We start from the raw sequence: 18,626 nt of genomic DNA on the forward strand, positions 1-18,626 counted from the left end.
CAGGAATCTGGCTACAAGCTCCTCACTGGGTGGCACAAGGTCCTAGAGAAGCTACACTGTATGTGTGTGTGTATAACTGACCTGGATCCTGCCTGTTGGATATCCAGCATGGCCAAGGGCATTTTCCTGCATGTCTTGCCCACAGTTCTGGCAAGATGTCTGTGCCTTGATTCGGGAACTCATGGATCTTTCCCTTGAGTGGGACCTGGCTGCTGGCTGCTAATCACTGGTGAGACATCTCTTGAACGTGGGAAGGGCCTGCACCCCAGCACAAACTCATCTGCTCCTCCTACAGTGTACTAATGGATTAGAACTTTAAATGATATTATGTACACGGAGGAACTTCTCTATAAAAAATAAAAAAAAAAAATAAAGCAGAAAGTCCGCTTCCACTGAATATAAAAACTTCTGCGAGGCATTGGCTTCACCCCCGCTTGTAACTTATGCCCTCATAACTGCACATATTTCTCATAAATCTTCTGGCAGCTTTGCTGTCCATGGTCCTGCTCCGAGCAAATTTTTCAGATTACATGTTAGTTTTTAGACCTCCTTAGGGATGTTGTTCATTATACTGTAACTCTCTGTATTATACTCTAATCACTGACTCTGGACCTGTTTGGTTAATCTGGCGTACAGCCCTATATAACTCCTGTTTATTATGTCACGCTAAATAAAGAATTTTAAAAGAATTATGTTTATTTTATGGATGTGTGGTCCTAAGGCTTCCTCTTCTTTTCCCCTGAGTGAAAAGGTATTGGAAGAACTGCTGATTCAAACTATGTATGTGCAGCACAGCTGTGTTTTAAAGAATGCCAGGTCTGCCTGAGTTGAGTACCACTTGTAGAACATTTTATTGACAAGCAGCCTACAACATCTAACCTGTTTTAGTACAATTTGATGTGCACAAAGAGACGCTGTGTTTATTACGCAAGGCTTTGCATGGTTAAAGTGGGATCATCCTGACAACGTATCCAGTGCACTCCAGGACACAATCTGTGTTTGCAACAGCCTGAATGAGTTTGTAATGTTTTTACTCTAGAGATATAAATGAATGATCCATACAGTGTGGAAACAAGAATTGATAAGCTGCCTAATAATTATTGTACAGCTGTGGAACTGTAAAAAAAAAAAAAAAAAATGTAAGCAGAATTCAACTCTCCCCTACCTTTCTCCCCTCCCATCACCACTTACCTGTTATGTTGGGTTAAATTCCAAATGCACACTAGCCTACCCAGCAAACCTAGTGTTGTCCTGCAATGTTCCACTATTCAGCTTTCTGTGTCCCACACTCCAACTTTGGTCTTCTTCAGTTAGTTGCCTCTTCTGGGTTCAGGCAACATAGCCTCCAAAGACACATCAGTTGATCAATCTGGCCTAAGCCAGAATGGCAGTGGTACCTCCAGAAAAAAAATGAAAAGCCATGCAAAAACTACCTTCCCATTATCGGTGGTTAGTTGGAGACATGGACCCAAACTTTATTCACATAGCGAAGTTTTGCTTTAATATCTGAAAACACACTTTAATTGTAAACACCATACAAGTATAAGGATATTTGTTTCAAGTCCTTTCTGGGGTGCAATTTTTAATTACATTTTTGAAAGTTCTAAAATTTTTACACAAGGTTTGATGGGACGAATAAGGGTGTATAAAATGTGTTTTTCCTTTTGGGGTAAAAATGTGGTGGGAATTTGTAATGAAGTAAATGCTTTGTGTATAGTATTGATATAACTGACACCCATACACAGGTTCTTATTTCCTAAAAAAGTGTTGAAGTGTGGGGAGAACACAGTATTTAGTGGGTCTAATCACATGCCAATTTGCATCAATGTGAATCAGGGATAAATGTTCACCAGGGATTTTATCAGGAACCAATGTAAGAAATCTGGGATTGTAATAACTGTTCTCTTATAACATGGTAACAATGTGGTTTTAAAAATATTATATTGAGTGTATTTCATCAGAGTGTGATATTTTAGATATAGGTGGTGCCTGATGGTCTGAGTCAGTCCGTGGCTTTTTAAATATCTTGGCAACTCCAAAAGACTTCCCTCCCTTAAATCTCAACTCTGTTCCTGTCTACCTGGGGGTCTTGGGTGCTTCCATGTGCACTTGTAGTGCAAAGTGGATTTGCCTTTCATAAACAACCCCCAATGAATCGGTGTGAAGGGGAACTTAAAGTGGTAGTTCTCCTTTACAGAAAAAACATTAAGGCAAACTAACACCAGGCTCACCCCACCCTGGACTTACTGCAGGGCTACTAAGCTATCAGAATCCCTGGAGCCAGTTTAGTGGTTCAGAAATTAGAAATCCCCACTCTTGTCCATGCACCCGCTTCAGAAACGAACCACATTGTTCAGCACCATCACAGTGAAGCTGCTTCACAAAGAAAAGAGAGGGAAGAGTAGGTTTTTCAAATCCCTGGACTGTTGAATTGGTTGTGGGGGATGCTGATAGCTCAGCAGCCCTAAAGGTAAGTACAGCTGGGACTAGGGGGTGGGGAGGATATCCGGTGTTAGCTCACCTCTAAAAAAAAATTCTGTAAGGCTGAAATAACACTTTATAATAAATGCCAACACAGAATTTTTTTGTCTTAGGTAAAGTATGGAAATCCAATTTTTTAGGACTGTCATTGGAGCAACAGACAAGGTGAAATGGTTCTGTTGACAACTGTCCGAGAAAGGATTTCGTCTCACTTTGGAGATATTGCCTCTCATTTCTTGTTGTGTATCTCTAAACAGACATCTCCCCCAAAATATGCCCACAACTGGCAGGCATTTAAACTATATTCTACTTTATCTAAAACATTTTGGCACTTTATAACAAGAAGTACCATCATAAGCAATCATCAACTGCTATCATGAGGCCGCCTCTGGAATTTGAGAGTGCTCTTCATTCTTGTCAGCTGTACGGATCGGTAAACCAAGAATCTCCACAGCGAACAGATCTGCTGTAATTTCCTCTGGGATTTCCTGTTCAAGTAATTCTGCTGCACCTGTCCAATAATAGCAAAAAGTCCTATTTAGTTCAGGTCCTTCTACCGTTTTCCAAGAATTCTGAACTCCCAATAAATCAACACTTACTCAGAAAGCGCCATAAATATTCCTCAATCACTATCATAGAGTTAAAGCTCAAATTACCCTTCAGTTCATACTAAGCTAAATACATTCCAGGTGCATCAAAACAAAATTGTTTTCTATTTAAAACAGCTAGAGAAAAGCCTGTCTGCTGCCACTAACTGAAGTGTGAGAACTTTGTTCTTTATGGGTAACTAAAGGTCTCATTGCAGCGGTGAATCAAGCAGATTGTAAATTACTAGCTCTGACGTAGCAGGAGGCATGTCAGAGTTCTGTAGAGAGACTTCTTCTTCCACACAGTGAGCAAAGGTACTAGCTTTAGGCCAAATTTTCTATTAAGACACCCCTGTTATCCTGTATAGAACTTTAGAGCCTCACATTCATTTTTCCTTAAAATGGAACGCTAGTCAGAAAATGAACTCTTGCTAGATCACTTCAGGCTGGCCCCTTTTGCAGGTATAGTTATGTAAAACATTAAAAATAAGTGCCTATACTGCCCCACAGTGCTCTGCACATGCTCAGTTGCTCCCCATTTTTAGGCACTGCCGAAATTGTAGAGGCCGATCTGCTGACAGCCTTGAAGAGAAATGAAACCCTCCTATCCTTTACAGCCAAGGAAGCCGCTTCTGTCTGATCTGCACTTCTGATCAGTTAAGACACCAGTCATTTGATGGTTTGGCAGTTCGAGGACACAAGCAAATGTAGCAGTTAGCAATCCCAGCATTCCAGGAATGTAACTTTTTTGAAACTGTTAAATCAATGGGTTTAGTTCCACTTTATGATGTAATGCTGTTCAGGGGTTCTTGGCTTCAGCAAATTGTCAGCCATCAGAAAAAAGAAACAGGAACAATGCTGGAGGCAATTTACAGCACACACCCATTTTGGTAGCATAATTATTAATGTGGTTAAGTTGATCGCACGTTCCTGTGTGATTCCTGGTGCGAATCAGCTTTGAAGGCTGAAACATGTACAGTATATACCTTGCATTAGGGACTCAGGGGGCTCCTTGTCTGCACAGAAAACATTGTTGCACCTAATAAGTACTGTTCCTCTCTTTAAACTTTTTAATCTGGCAGGTAACCTTGAAAATAATAATATATTTATGTTTGGCTGGAGGGTACATTCCATTTTCTTACAAACCTGTAGAATTATAGGTGCCCAATTCTGAACTTCCACCTTCTGGATTTAATCCCAACAGTGTTGTAAAATATTCTGCAAGCTCTTCTTCTGTCATATGCTCACCTGTGTGCAAAATGTTAACACCAAAGTGATTTAGGTGAAAATGTAAAAAATCCATTAGTTACATCAGCCTTTCCCAACCACAAAGGAACCCTTAAAATAATATTAGGTCTCAGGGGACCCCTGCTATCAGGAGCCATTGGTGAAATTATTAGTACGGTCACAATACAATTCAACAGAAAAGGGTTAGGAGCAGCAACGGCCCGTCCATTAGGCTACTGTCACACTGCGGCTGTGAGAGCTTCAGAGGTAAAGCGCCGCTAGTTTTAGCGGCGCTTTTCAGCTGCTTGCAGAATGCTTTTAACCCCTGCAAAGGGGGAAAAGAAAGGGTTAATACTGCCCGTGTAGCACCAGTGCCGAAGCACTTTGGCAGCGCTGCCCATTCATTTCAATGGGCAGGGCGGTTTAGGAGCGGTGCTCCCAAACCGCCCCAAAGATGCTGCTTGCAGCACTTTTTCTAGCATCCTACAAGCGCACCGCTCCAGTGTGAAAGCACTCTGGCTTTCACACTGGAGTGACAAGAAAGGCGCTTTGCAGTCGCTATTTTTAGCCTATACTGTGCCTCAATATGAAAGTGGCCTTAAGGGTGTACCGGTGCTTCCCCCCTATCTATGCGTCCAGCCTCTTTCATGGATTCCAATGCGGGGTGGGTGTTTTTTTGAAGCACTGATTAGAACCAGAGGCTCTAATAGGCTTCAAAAAAGGGTGGGATCGAGGCGCAGAGAATGCGCTCACAGCCCACCCAGGTATGAATGAATATTCACTGCTGTAACACTGATCCTCCTCCCAGCCAATCAGGAAGCGTGTTTTGACACTCATAGTTACATAGTTACATAGTTAGTCAGGTTGAAAAAAGACACAAGTCCATCCAGTTCAACCTTAAAAACAAATAAATAAAATAAAAAAGAATCGTACAATCCAAATACCCAATTTTATGCCCACAATTGATCCAGAGGAAGGCGAAAAAAAACCCCAGCAGAGCATGCTCCAATTTGCTACAGCAGGGGAAAAAAATTCCTTCCTGATCCCCCAAGAGGCAATCGAATTTTCCCTGGATCAACTTTACCTATGTTAGTACCCAGTTATATTATGTACATTCAGGAAAGTATCCAGGCCTTTCTTAAAGCAATCTACTGAGCTGGCCAGAACCACCTCTGGCGGGAGTCTATTCCACATTTTCACAGCTCTAACTGTGAAGAAACCTTTCCGTACTTGAAGATGAAATCTCTTTTCCTCTAGAAGTAAAGAGTGCCCCCTTGTCCTCTGGGTTGACCGTACAGAGAACAACTCAACACCAAGTTCACTCAATTCACTCGTTACCCAATTGGCTGAAAGGACAGATGATCCTATTGGACGCCTTGGAGGAGCTGCATGCTGGAAGCCGCCGATGGAGGAGAGGACATGGAGCCGCTGCCCACCACCCACCTAGAAGGGTAAGTGCCGGACCGACCGGCAAACTGCAGGAGGGAGGTGAAAAAACACCAGCCGCCACTGGTTAGGAGGGCTTTGCTTGTGAGAGCTTTCAATCTAATACATATGTCCCTTACATTGATTGTCAGTGGGAAAAATGTACCTTACATTGGTGATCAGTGGGAAGAATGTCCTCCGTACATTGGTGATCAGTGAGAAGATTACCCTCCCTACATTAGTAGTCAGTAGGAACAATGCCTTCTTACATTGCTGGTCAATGGGAAGACTGTCCTCCTTACATTGGTGGTCAGTAGGAACAATGCCTCCTTACGTTGGTAGTCAGTGGGAAGAATGTCCTCCGTACATTGGTGATCAGTGAGAAGATTACCCTCCCTACATTAGTAGTCAGTAGGAACAATGCCTTCTTACATTGCTGGTCAATGGGAAGACTGTCCTCCCTACATTGGTGGTCAGTAGGAACAATGCCTCCTTACGTTGGTAGTCAGTGGGAAGAATGTCCTCCGTACATTGGTGATCAGTGAGAAGATTACCCTCCCTACATTAGTTGTCAATAGGAACAATGCCTTCTTACATTGCTGGTCAGTGGGAAGACGGTCCTCCCTACATTGGTGGTCAGTAGGAACAATGCCTCCTTACGTTGTTAGTCAGTGGGAAGAATGTCCTCCTTACATTGGAGATCAGTGAGCAGAATACCCTCCTTACATTGGTGATCAGTGGAAGGAATGTACCTTACACTAGTGGTCAGTGGGAAAAATGCCCCCTTTACATTGATGGTCAGAATTACAAACTTACAGACAGCTAAAAAGATCATTGGTGCCATGCTGCTGGTTCTGCTAAGTGGCTTCAGACCCAAGACTATGCAGACACCATCAGAAAAAGCCCTAGCAACCTGTGGAGGAACCCTAAATTATTACAGAGTGAAATATTCAAGAGTACAAACTCCTGTTTTTAACACACACTGTTAAACAGGATAATTAGGTTGGTTGCAGGCTGGTTAGTAGGTTGAGGCGGGAATATTCGTTGGTTTTGCTTGAAATATTGAAGAGCCTATCACCCCAATGGTATTTGCAATGCAATACCCAATCCAGCACAACATTTTAGAATTCACGTAAATAACAGAGGCAAAAGCTCTAAAGCAAAAATAGCAGGTCTTTCATCTGTTTAAAAAACAGTAGGATAAAAAAGTTGCTTGTGTAAAAGATACAACATTTAGGCTGGGTTCACACATATGCAAATTGTTTGCAGAACATTTGAAAATATGTTCTTTTCCATGGGTCTGGTTCACATATGTGCATTGCATCTGCAGTCCGCATTTCACGAAAAAAATGTGCATTTTCTAGGCAGTGCAGTGCGAATTGCAGGCACATAATCTTCAGTGGGAACGCATCTGATTTGCAGATGTGTTCCGTTCTGAACATAAATTCTCTCCCCCTCCTCCTACACCTCACCCCTCTCCCTGGTCAGCAGCTACAATGGAGAGGAACCACTGAATGAATCTTTTTTATCTTCGCAGGGAAACCAGAGCTGCAATTCACAAAGCACATGTGTGAACCCAGCCTGAAAGTGGTTTATAAAAGAAAAAGTTTTTTTTAACATGATACATTCTATGCATTAAAAGCGGTGTTAAATCTAAAGCCAAACATTTTATAAATTGCAGCTTATCAATCATTAGATGCGGTGGTTGCATTGTTTTTTTTTGGGGGGGGGGGCTTTTCCCCCCTCTCTTTTCACCTGGTGGACTGGCCCATAACACACCTCCTATATTAGAATGCCTCTGTTCTGGATAAAGGCGCACAGGGGCACCTTTGGACAGCAGCGTTGTCAGTCTGGGGGAAGGGGAGTGTTATAGCAATAACAGATTTAGATACACTAACACTAAGGCCACGTACACACGGGCGGACTGTCTGACGGACTTGGTCCGCTGAAACGTGTTTCAGCGGACAATCCGCTAGTGTGTGGGCTTCAGCGGACTTTTTCAGCGGACAGTCTGGCGGACTAAGTCTTTCGGAATTTCCGTAATATTGTCCGTCCAAACTTGGTTTCAGCGGACAGTCCGCTCGTGAGTAGGCTAGTTCGACGGACTAAGTATGGCGCATGCTCAGAAAGGATTTACACGGCCGAAGGTTGCATTGCAGTGTATTGGACGTCGTATTTCTAGTCCCGTCGTACGTGCCGTACACGTCATCGCGCAAGCTTTCAGCGGACTGTCTGTTCGTTGTGTGTGGTCAAGTCTGTTCATTCAAAAGTAGGACGGACTGTCTGTCGGATTGTCTGACGGACTTAGTTGGACGGATAGTCCGCCCGTGTGTACGCGGCCTAACACTAACAAATTGAACCCAAACTCAAGCTAACAGCTTTACGCAGTTACAGAAACATTTTTTTTCCTTTTCGGATAAATGTTTTACATAAATAAACAACGATCATTGTAACCACCCTTGTCAAATTTGTCAAAATTGTTCGACGTGTCTGCCATAATGTCGCGGTCACGATAAAAAACGCTGATCGCCGCCATTACTAGTACAAAAAAAAAATATTAATAAAAATGCCATAAATCTACCCCTATTTTGTAGACGCTATAACTTTTGTGCAAACCAATCAATAAACGCTTATTGCGAATTTTTACCAAAAAAAAATTACGTATCGGCCTAAACTGAGGGAAAAAAACAATGTTTTTTTAATATATTTTTTGGGGATATTTATTATAGCAAAAAGTTAAAAAAAATAGTTTTTTTCAAAATTGCCACTCTTTTTTTTGTTTATAGCGCAAAAAATAAAAACCGCAGAGTTGATCAAATACCACCAAAAGAAAGCTCTATTTGTGGGAAAAAAAGGACGTCAATTTTGTTTGGGAGCCATGTCGCACGACCACGCAATTGTCAGTTAAAGCGACGCAGTGCCAAATCGCAAAAAGTAGTCTGGTCTTTGGCCAGCTAAATGGTCCGGGGCTTAAGTGGTTAAACGGTGAACCAGGACGCACCGGACCCCTGCTGTGAGCCGCATGCGAAGATAGTGTGAACCCAGCCTGAATAATACATTTTAATGCCTTGGTTACTCTCTTGTTAATAATACATTTTAGTGTGCTGGTTACTCACCTCTTGTCTGCAGAAGCTGCAGTAAATCTCCTCTGTTTACAGCCAGTTCCCCTTTCTCATTAGTGAAACCAAGAACTTGAAATGCCTGTTGTAGCCCATTTAAGCATAATCCAAATGCAGGTCTGTGATTTATGTAGAGTTTTATGAAGTCCCCAAGGTCTATGTGGTTAACTTGTTTTCCAGTATTTACATACTCACTAAATTTGATTTCATTTAGCATATTTTCCACCTAAACATGGAAGAAGACAAAATGTTACATTATGTGAAAAATGTGTCTGTTCTTGCGTTTTTGTGTTTTTGAACATAAGCAGTCAGCCTGTATTTTTTCCTGGCTTGCCAGACGGCATACTCGGATAAGGGTCTGGTATGGATTTTTTTTTTGGGGGGGGGAGCCCCCCCCCCCCACACCATTTCTAAAAATAAATTTGGTGTGGGGGTCCCCTCCGAATCCATACTAGACCCAAAGGGCCTGGCATGGACCTGGGGGGGACCCCACATTGTTTTTTCCCCTCAATTTTTAATTTTTTTTTGCTGGCAATTTTTTTCTTACATTCAGCTGTCGGCGAGGAATGACTCATCGGTTGTTAAGGATGCGGCGGCCAGCTTCCCAGCCCCCTCCTTAGCAACCAGTTATATACAGTTTGTTTAAAGAGAAAAAAATAGCAAAATGCATGAAAACTGCATACAAAAAATGCATAAAAAACAAGGGTTTAAAAATGCCAAACGCACTGCAAAACGTGCCTGAAAGATGCATCAAGCACAGCTGCCTAGATGTGAACATAGATCTACATGGTCAAGCTCATCTTTATTAATGTCCTTTCTTTGCTACTTGAGGAGCCACTGACTTGAAAGTGAAGCAAGAATAAGAATAACAGCCATGAAACACGTACCTTCAAAAAGTCAGCAGTGGCAGCTTTTGTGTTTTTATGCGAACAAGTTTCCTTTATGCCCCTCTCACACTTGTGCGACCTGAAAGTTGCACGACTTTGCAGTGATTTTGCCATGACTTTGACACGACTTGTAGCAATGCCTGTGTAATCTTGAGGTCTATGGACCACAAGTCCCATCAAAGTCAGACCTACAGTATGTAGTGCAGGGACTACTTTGAATCGCTGCGACTTGAAGTTGCACAGAAATTATTGGTACTCATTGGAAATCATGGGGTACGACTTGTCATGTAACTTTGCGGTCCCAAGTTGCACAAGTGTGAAAGGGGCCTTAGGTTGTGTTCACACTATTGCGATTTAGATGTGGGTTTCCCCGCATCTAATTCGTATGTCAGGAGACTGTGACCAGCTCTCAATGGAGCCGACTCACACATCTCTGCAGCAGCTCCAGAGCTAATTGCACAGGAGTCCTGAGCATCTTCTGGTTAGTTTCAGGTCCGAATTGAGCCTAAAATTTTGAAATGGGACCTGAAACGGTAAACAGGGACGCACTGGACCCCTGCTGTGAGCCACTCCGTTCTGCAGTGTGAACCCAGCCTTAAAGCATACCTGAAGTCTCACCGATGTTGCTAAAACACTAGTGGTAGGGCTATTTTTCACTTGGGGGAATGCAGTTCTGGCGCCTCCAGTACTGAATGTGGTGCTGGGGTGTTGGAGGGTCTATTGTTGCCAACTGCTGGGGAATCTATTATCGCTGGGGGGGTCATTTGTTCCTGAGGAGGTCTATTTATGTTGGTGAGGGTTCTATTTTTGCTGGGGGGATCTTATGTTGCCAGGGGGTGGATTATTGCTGGTGGGATCTACTTTTGAGGGAGGGGGTCTATTGTTCCCGGCTGTCGGGAGACCCACTGTATTGTTACTGGTGGGGGTTTATTGTTGCTAGGGAGAGCTATTGTTGTTGGGGGGGATCCTATTGTTGCCAGTGGGCATTCTATGTTTCTAGGGTGTCAATTGTTGCTGGGAGTAATTTACTGTTGAGGGAAGGGTCTGTTGATGCTGGCTACTAGAGGGTTTGTTGATGCTGGCTGCTGGGAGATCTACTCTATTGTTATATTAGAGGTGTATTGTTGTAGGGGATCTATTTTTTCTGGGGGGATTGTTGCTGGCGATATGATATCTGTTATAAAATACTGGCAACTGTGTTTTGATCAATAAAATTACATAGATTTCTACTTATGGGAAATACATAATACAGCAGGTGTTACAGTGCATCTGGAAAGTATTCAAAACGCTTCACATTTTCCACATTTTGTTATGTTACAGCCTTATTCCAAAAAGGATTAAAAAAAAACATAATGACAACATGAAAGAAGTTTGTTTGAACTCTTTGCAAATGTATTAAAAATAAATAATAAATAAATCACATGAAAATAAATATTCACAGCCTTTGCCATGACACTCAAAATTGAGCTCAGGTGCATCCTGTTTCCACTGATCATCCTTGAGATGTTTCTACAATTTTATTGGAGTCCACCTGTGGTAAATTCAGTTGACATGATTTGGAAAGGCACACACCTGTCTATATAAGGTCCCACAGTTAACAGTGCATGTCAGAGCACAAACCAAGCCATGAAGTCTAAGAAATTGTCTGTAGACCTTCGAGGCAGGATTGTATCATTGCACAGATCTGGGGTAGTTTACAGAAAAATGTCTGCAGAGTTGAAGTTTCCAATGAGCACATGGAGTTTGGAACCACTAAGACTCATCCTAGAACAGGTTGCCTGGCCAAACTGAGTGATCAAGAGAGAAGAGCCTTAGTCAGGGAGGTGACCAAGAACCCGATGGTCACTCTGACAGTGCCCCAGCATTTTTCTGTGAAGAGAGGAGGACCTTCCAGAAGAACAACCATCTCTGCAGCACTCCACCAATCAGGTCTGTATGGAGTGGCCAAACGGAAACCATTCCTCAGTAAAAGGCACACTCCTGCCCACCTGGAGTTTGCCAAAAAGCACCTGAAGGACTCTCAGACCATGAGAAACAAAATTATCTGGTCTGGTGAAACAAAGGTTGAACTGTTTGGCCTGCATGGCAACTGTCATGTCTGGAGGAAACCAGGCACCGCTCATCAACTGGCCAATACCATCTCTACAGTGAAGCATGGTGGTGGCAGCATCATGCTGTGGGGATATTTTTCAGTGGCAGTAACTAGTCAGGATCAAGGGAAAGATGAACGCAGCAATGTACAGACATCCTTGATGAAAACCTGCTCCAGAGCACTCTGGACCTCAGACTGGGACGAAGGTTCATCTACCAACACAACGACCCTAAGCATACAGCCAAGATAACATAAGAGTAGCTACGGGACAACTCTGTGAATGTCATTGAGGGGCCCAGCCAGAGCTCAGACTTGATCCTGATTGAACATGTCTGGAGAGATCTGAAAATGGCTGTGCACCGACGTTCCCCATCCAACCTGATGGAGCTTCAGAGGTCCTGCAAAGAAGAATGGGAGAAACTGCCCAAAAATAGGTGTGCCAAGCGTGTAGCATCATAGTCAAAAAGACTTGAGGCTGTAATTGGTGCCAAAGGTGCTTCAACAAAGTACAGGTGTACCCCACTTTTAAGTACACAATGCGGTTTATTTACTAAAGCTGAAAAGTGCAAAATCAGGCTCACTTGTGCATAGAAACCAATGAGCTTCCAGGTTTTATTACCGAAGCTTAATTGAACAAACTGGGGTTAGAAGCTCATTGGTTTCTATGCAGAAGTGAGCCTGATTTTGCACTTTTCAGCTTTAGTAAATAAACCCCACTATTGTTCATATTTTCAGCAGAGGGTTAACGCCTATTGGCGTCCTAATCCTTCTTCACCATCTGGGTTGGAAGGTTGGCTGGGGCCACCGTCATGTCCATGTCTATTTCTGCCTTTTTAATCTTTCTTACGCTTTCTCTCTACCTTTCTTATCCCCCCCCCCACCCCCTTCCTTTTTCTGACCCCTCTGTTTCGCTCCTCTTTGTCTTTGACTGCTGTTCCCTTTTCGTCCCGCGCTTCTTTTCTCCAGGAGCTCGGGACGCCCCCCCTCCCTTATTTATAGAGGGGGGGCGTAGGGGTCGACTCTTGCTCCGGGGGCAATCCGAATGAGCTTTGACAAGGGCTATTGTTAAATATTTTTCCTCCTCCTTTTAGTTGCACGTACATTGAGAGACTATTTGTTTATTTCTTGTCTCATGACCTGGTTTTTGTACTGCTTCTCTTGTAGCCATAGCCCTGTATGTATGTTTTATTATGTGTGCTGGGGAGCTTTCTTTGACCCCCTCTGGAATTGAATAAATTATATATTTGAAAAAAAATAAAAAATAAACCCCATTATGTACTTAAAAGTATTGAGCAAAGGCTGTGAATACTTATATACATGGGATTCTTTTAGTTTTCTATTGTTAATAAATTTGAAAAGATTAAAAAAAAATTTCTTTCATGTTTCATGTTATTATGGGGTATTGTTTGTAGAATTTTGAAGAAAATAATGCATTTAATCCATTTTAAGTCTGTAACATAAAAAAATGTGGAAAAAGGGAAGCACTGTGAATTCTTTCCGGATGCACTGTATATACTGAGCAACTATGAAAGGTCTGCTGTAAGCAACATTAAAACGGAAAATTTATATCAAATACTTACCGTAATTTTCCTTTCCTGATAGGCTCCATGGCAGCATACGTGTGGGGTAGCCCCGCCTCCACGATTACCCAATAGGACCCAACTCCCATAAATCTTTGCTCCTGGCCACTATCAGTGTTCCGTAACTAGCCGACTCCAGACATTTGGGAGGGAACTCCTGCTGCCATGGAGCCTATCAGGAAAGGAAAATTACGGTAAGTATTTGATATAAATTTTCCGTTTTCCTGAAAGGCTCCATGGCAGCATACGTGTGGGAAATAACTCGCCAAACACACCCGGGTGGGCAAAATGTCGAGCAAAGAACAAAAGTTTATTTAGCATTGTCAACCGACAAAACTTGCAAACCAAAATTAACAGAAGACAGAGCCGCTGGCTCTACACAGTAATGAGAAACAAAGGTATTAATAGAAGACCAAGAGGCCGCTCTGCAAATAACTTCAGGCGCCACATGGCGAGAAGCTGCCCACGATGTTGAAATACTCTGTGTTGAATGAGCCGTTAATGCCTCAGGAGGAGCCAAGCCCTTTGCTCTGTACGCCCTCTGAATGATCTGAACGATCCAGGTAGAGATAGATCTAGCCGAAGCTCGCAATCCTTTATTCTTGCCATGAGGGAGAACAAAAAGAAATTTCGTTTGTCTAAAGGGAGCTGTGACTTCCAAATATTGTTTCAGCGCGTGTCCTACGTCCAGAGGATGAACATCCTGACTCTCTGAGTTTTTGAAAGTGGGAAGCACAACTTCCTGATTCTCATGGAAGACCGAGGTTACTTTGGGATGCGATCCCAACATGGGAATCAATACTGCCCTATCTGGAAAGAAAGTCAGAAAGGGTTCTTCCGAACCTAGATTCCTAATCTCAGAAACTCTCTTGGCTGAGGTTATAGCTACCAAGAAGATGGTCTTGAGAGTGAGATCCCTTATGGACAGAGGCTCCGTAGAATCCTTTCCAAGGTTTGAGAGAAAATCCAGCACTAAAGGGAGGTCCCATTTAGGAAACCTTGGTTTTCTTTGGGGTCTGAGCCTAGTAGCTCCCTTGAAGAATTGTTGTACCAGTGCATGGTTTGCCCAGGAAATACCCGTAAAGGCTGAAATAGCCGATACTTGGACTCTCAATGAACTGATAGCTAGAGGTAAATCAAGGCCTGTTTGAAGAAAGCTTAGTATGTCTTGTATTGTTGGAGAACTGCAAGAATTTTCTCTGGAGGACATATGGGCCGAAAACTTGGACCATATACGCTCATATACCCTATTAGTACTCCCGCGTCTGGAATTGAGAAGGGTTGGGATGACCTCTTCCGGACAACCAAGAGCTTCTAGCCTTTCCCTCTCAAAAACCATACCTTGAGGTTCAGACATGATGGGCATGGATGTAACCTTGTGCCTTGAGATAGCAAATCCGACCTGAGAGGCAGGGGAACTGGCTCTTGATAACTGAGGAGCAGCAGTAGAGGGAACCAAGGTCTGTTGGGCCAGAAAGGAATTACTGCGAGAATCTCCGCCTTCTCTGACCTGAGTCTCCGAAGGAATTGCAGGATCACCGGAACTGGAGGGAAGGCGTAAGCTGTCTGAAACTTCCAATGTTCTGTGAGGGCATCTATCCCATATGCCTGGGGATCCCTGAACCTTGAGTAATATTTCGGAAGCTTCCGATTGCACGGGGAAGCGAACAAGTCGACTTCCAGGGACAATCCTAAGGTCAGGAGCCAATCGAATACTTCCCGGTGTAGAGACCACTCGTTGTTGTCCAACTCGACACGCGATAGGAAGTCCGCCTGAACATTCTGCACCCCTGGGATGTAGACTGCAGAAAGGTTGGACAAATTCTTCTGAGCCCAATTCATTATTGGCTCCGTCTCCTGTAACAGGGACCAGCTGCGAGTTCCCCCTTGCTTCTTTACGTAAGCCACCGCGGTTGTGTTGTCCAACCTTAGCATGACCGAGGCATTCGCTGTCAGATGATGGAATGACCGAAGCGCCTGGAAGGCCGCTCTTAGCTCCAGAACATTGGAGACGACTCTCTGTGATGGAAACGTCCACCTGCCCTGAGCGACCTCCGAAAGGCAGTGAGCGCCCCATCCTCGGTTGCTGGCATCTGAAGTTACCGTGACCCATGAGATGGGAATGATTGAATGGTGGTTGCGCAGGTTCTTCCCCTGTAGCCACCAAAGAAGAGACGTCCTCATGGCTGGAGTGAGGAATATGCGCTGTGTCTGGCTGGATAAGTCCCACTGTTGTAGAAACCCCTTCTGAAAGGGACGAGTGTGCCACTGGGCCCACTTTACCATGGGAATGGTGGCTGACATTGTGCCAATCACCCTCAGACATTGGAGAGCCGAGAGATGGGATGCTGCAAGGGCTGCATGAATCCTGTCTCGTATGACTCCAACCTTCTCTTCTGGAAGGGCGATAGTACCTTCTGCTGTGTTGAACTGCGCCCCTAGGAAAACAAGAGACTGAGTTGGATCTAGGTGACTCTTTTCTAAGTTCAGAAGCCACCCGAACTCCTGTAGAGTGGAGATGACTAGGTCTTTGTGCTCCAAGAGCTGATCTTTGTTCTGGGATAGCAGAAGAAGGTCGTCGAGATAGTGATGGAGACGAACACCTTTGACTCTGAGAAAGGCCACAACTGCCAAAAGAACTTTGGAGAAGACCCGTGGGGACGTTGTTAACCCAAAGGGAAGACATGTAAATTGAAGATGTTGAATGCCTACTGCAAAGCGGAGGTATTGTTGGAACTCCTTTGCCACGGGAACATGGAAGTAAGCGTCCTTCAAATCGACTGATATCATCCAGTCCCCCAGATACACGGACTGCTGGATGGTAAGCAGAGATTCCATCTTGAACTTCTCTTTGCGAATGAAGGAATTGAGATGGGTCAAATCTATTACCGGCCTCCATGTGCCATTTTTCTTTTGAACCAGAAACAAAGGGGAATACATGCCCTCTCCACGTTCTTCTTCTGGAACGGGAACGGCTGCGCCTTGATCCAGTAAAGAGTTCACGTAGGTCAATAGGACCTGTTTCTTCTCTTTTGATTCTGGAAGATTTGTGGGAATAAATCTTAGCTTTGGGGTGCTGATAAAACCCCACTTGTGACCTGAGGAAATTGTTTTTACAGTCCAAAAATCCCGAATTGAGGCCGCCCAAACATGCCTGAAGTGGAGAAGACGAGCCCCCACCTGACAAGTTTGAGCGGGCCCAATTTCAAAAGGATTTCGCGGAATCCTGCTTGCCGGACGAACCCCCTTTTGAGGTATTTTTGAAAGAAGATTGCCTGGATCTCCATGACCTTGAGAATTCTCGACCAGGTCTATAGCTCCGCGCCTCCCTGGCACGATCAGGGCCTTGTCTTCTAGGAAATGGACGCCTTTGATTTTGAAGACGTCTGTCCTGGGGAAGAAACCCAGATTTCCCACCTGTAGCCCGGGATATGGCAGTATCCAGCTTGTTACCAAACAAAGATGACCCCTCAAAGGGAATACGGCACAAGGCCTGTTTGGATGCTGGATCCGCCAGCCATGGACGGAGCCATAACGCACGGCGAGCTGAGACTGCTGCTAACATATCCCGAGATATCAGGCGGATAACATCAATAGATGCCTCCCCCAAAAAGGCAGACGCCATCCTGATTTCTTGAATAGGGGAGTCTTTTGCTGATTCAATAGAAATACCCCTCAGGAATTCCTCTACAGAATCAGCCCATGATTCTATGGCCTTGGATACCGCTGCCATTGCAAGCACTGGTTTGCAAGCCATTCCAGAAGTCAGATATATCCTCTTAAGGTCTGAATCGATCCGCCTTTCCAAAGGATCTTTAAAGGATACCGTATCCTCTAAGGGTAGGGTTACATATCTCACCAAACGCATGAGCGCTGCATCCACCAGTGGTGCTGACTCCAGGTGCTTCACATCCTCTTCTTTAAAGGGATATAATTTCAGGATTTTTGACTGCATGGAACCCTTTTTATCCACCTTGCTCCATTCCTCGGTAATAATGTCACCCAACTCTGAAAGGAAGGGAAAAAATTGTCGCTCCTTATTGAGCTGTTTAAAGAACTTTCTCTGCTTTGGTGGGGAAGTAATAGGGTCTTCCCACTTCAGAGCCTCTCTCACTGCTTTGACCAATGAAGGCACCAGTCCATAGTCAAAACCTAAACCAGGATCCTCACAGTCAGATTCACTATCTGAGATGGGAGCAGATAGGCGGCTTGGCTGAGAGGATTCCCATGTCTCCTGCAATGGGTTCTCTCCAGGTGGAGGAGCCAATAATTCTGACGGGGATTCACACAGCTGTAGAGCATCCCTCTCCTGCAGAGACTCCTTCACAACCCGTCTTACTATTGACTCCAAACGCTGGTCTGCACCATCCCTTTCATCTGCAGCTTTGGAGAAGCAATGATCGCATAAGGATACGTCCGAAGGAACAGGCATCCTGCACCCCCAGCATGATTTTTCCGTACGCTTGCTGGAGTGAGCAGCAGGGGGGTGAGAATAATTCTTATTATGCTGTTCAGATCTTGACCTATGCTGGCTAGATCTTGAGGAGGATTTATGGCGGTGTGATCTTGATGATCCACTGCGTCTAGAAGTGTTAGGTTGTGGATCAGACCCAGAAGGGCTGTAAGGGTAAAACAGACAGAGAGAAAAGGATATACAGTCAATCCTACCTATGCCAAACACTCTCTCCAATATATAAAAAGCATAAATACTAAAAGACCTACCTAACATGAGCGGGCTGGCCACTAGGAGGCAGTAAGGCGTCCATATTCACAATAAACCCACAGTTTAAGAAACACTGCAACTAAAGAGAAAAATAAAACACACATTTTTTTTTTTTTTTTTTTTAAAAAGCATTTCCCCAGCCTAAGGGACACGCTCTTACCTTAAACCGCCGCGCTGACAGCCCCGGGAAGTCGCTGCGACCACTGCAAACATTCCCAGGGTTCTGACAGCTTCCAAAGCCTTTTAAATTTGGCGCCCGTGACGTCATCGCCGACGTCAGACGCGAGGCGCTCGCGCGCATGCGCGGGAACCAAGCCTCGGTCTCATACCGGGTTCGCACATGCGCAGAACGCCTGCATAACCCGGAAGTAGGAGAGAGGTTTGCTGGAACGCGGAAGCGAACGCAAACGGCATGGAGGAGACCGCAAGACAAACAAAAGAAATACACACAAATACAATGCTGCCATGGATAGATAAAAGGCTCACCACTCCACCAACGATCACC

General features: G+C 44.2%; 1 protein-coding gene across 1 annotated transcript in view; it reads right to left on the reverse strand.

Moving 5' to 3' along the window:
- Positions 1–1,474: 1,474 nt before the first annotated feature.
- CFAP251 (cilia and flagella associated protein 251) overlaps positions 1,475–18,626 on the reverse strand; it is a 164,544-nt gene continuing 147,392 nt past the window's right edge. The window contains exons 21-23 of the mRNA XM_077461962.1: positions 8,837–9,065; positions 4,215–4,316; positions 1,475–2,992 (exon numbers count right to left, since the gene is read on the reverse strand). Of these exons, the coding sequence (XP_077318088.1) occupies positions 2,856–2,992; positions 4,215–4,316; positions 8,837–9,065 (468 nt within the window). The 3' untranslated portion in view covers positions 1,475–2,855. The remainder of the gene's footprint in view (positions 2,993–4,214; positions 4,317–8,836; positions 9,066–18,626) is intronic.

This window comes from Lithobates pipiens, unplaced genomic scaffold (genome assembly GCF_037356315.1).
Source record: "Lithobates pipiens isolate NorthernLeopardFrog02 unplaced genomic scaffold, aLitPip1_a1.2 Scaffold_3, whole genome shotgun sequence".
Classification (NCBI taxonomy): domain Eukaryota; kingdom Metazoa; phylum Chordata; class Amphibia; order Anura; family Ranidae; genus Lithobates; species Lithobates pipiens.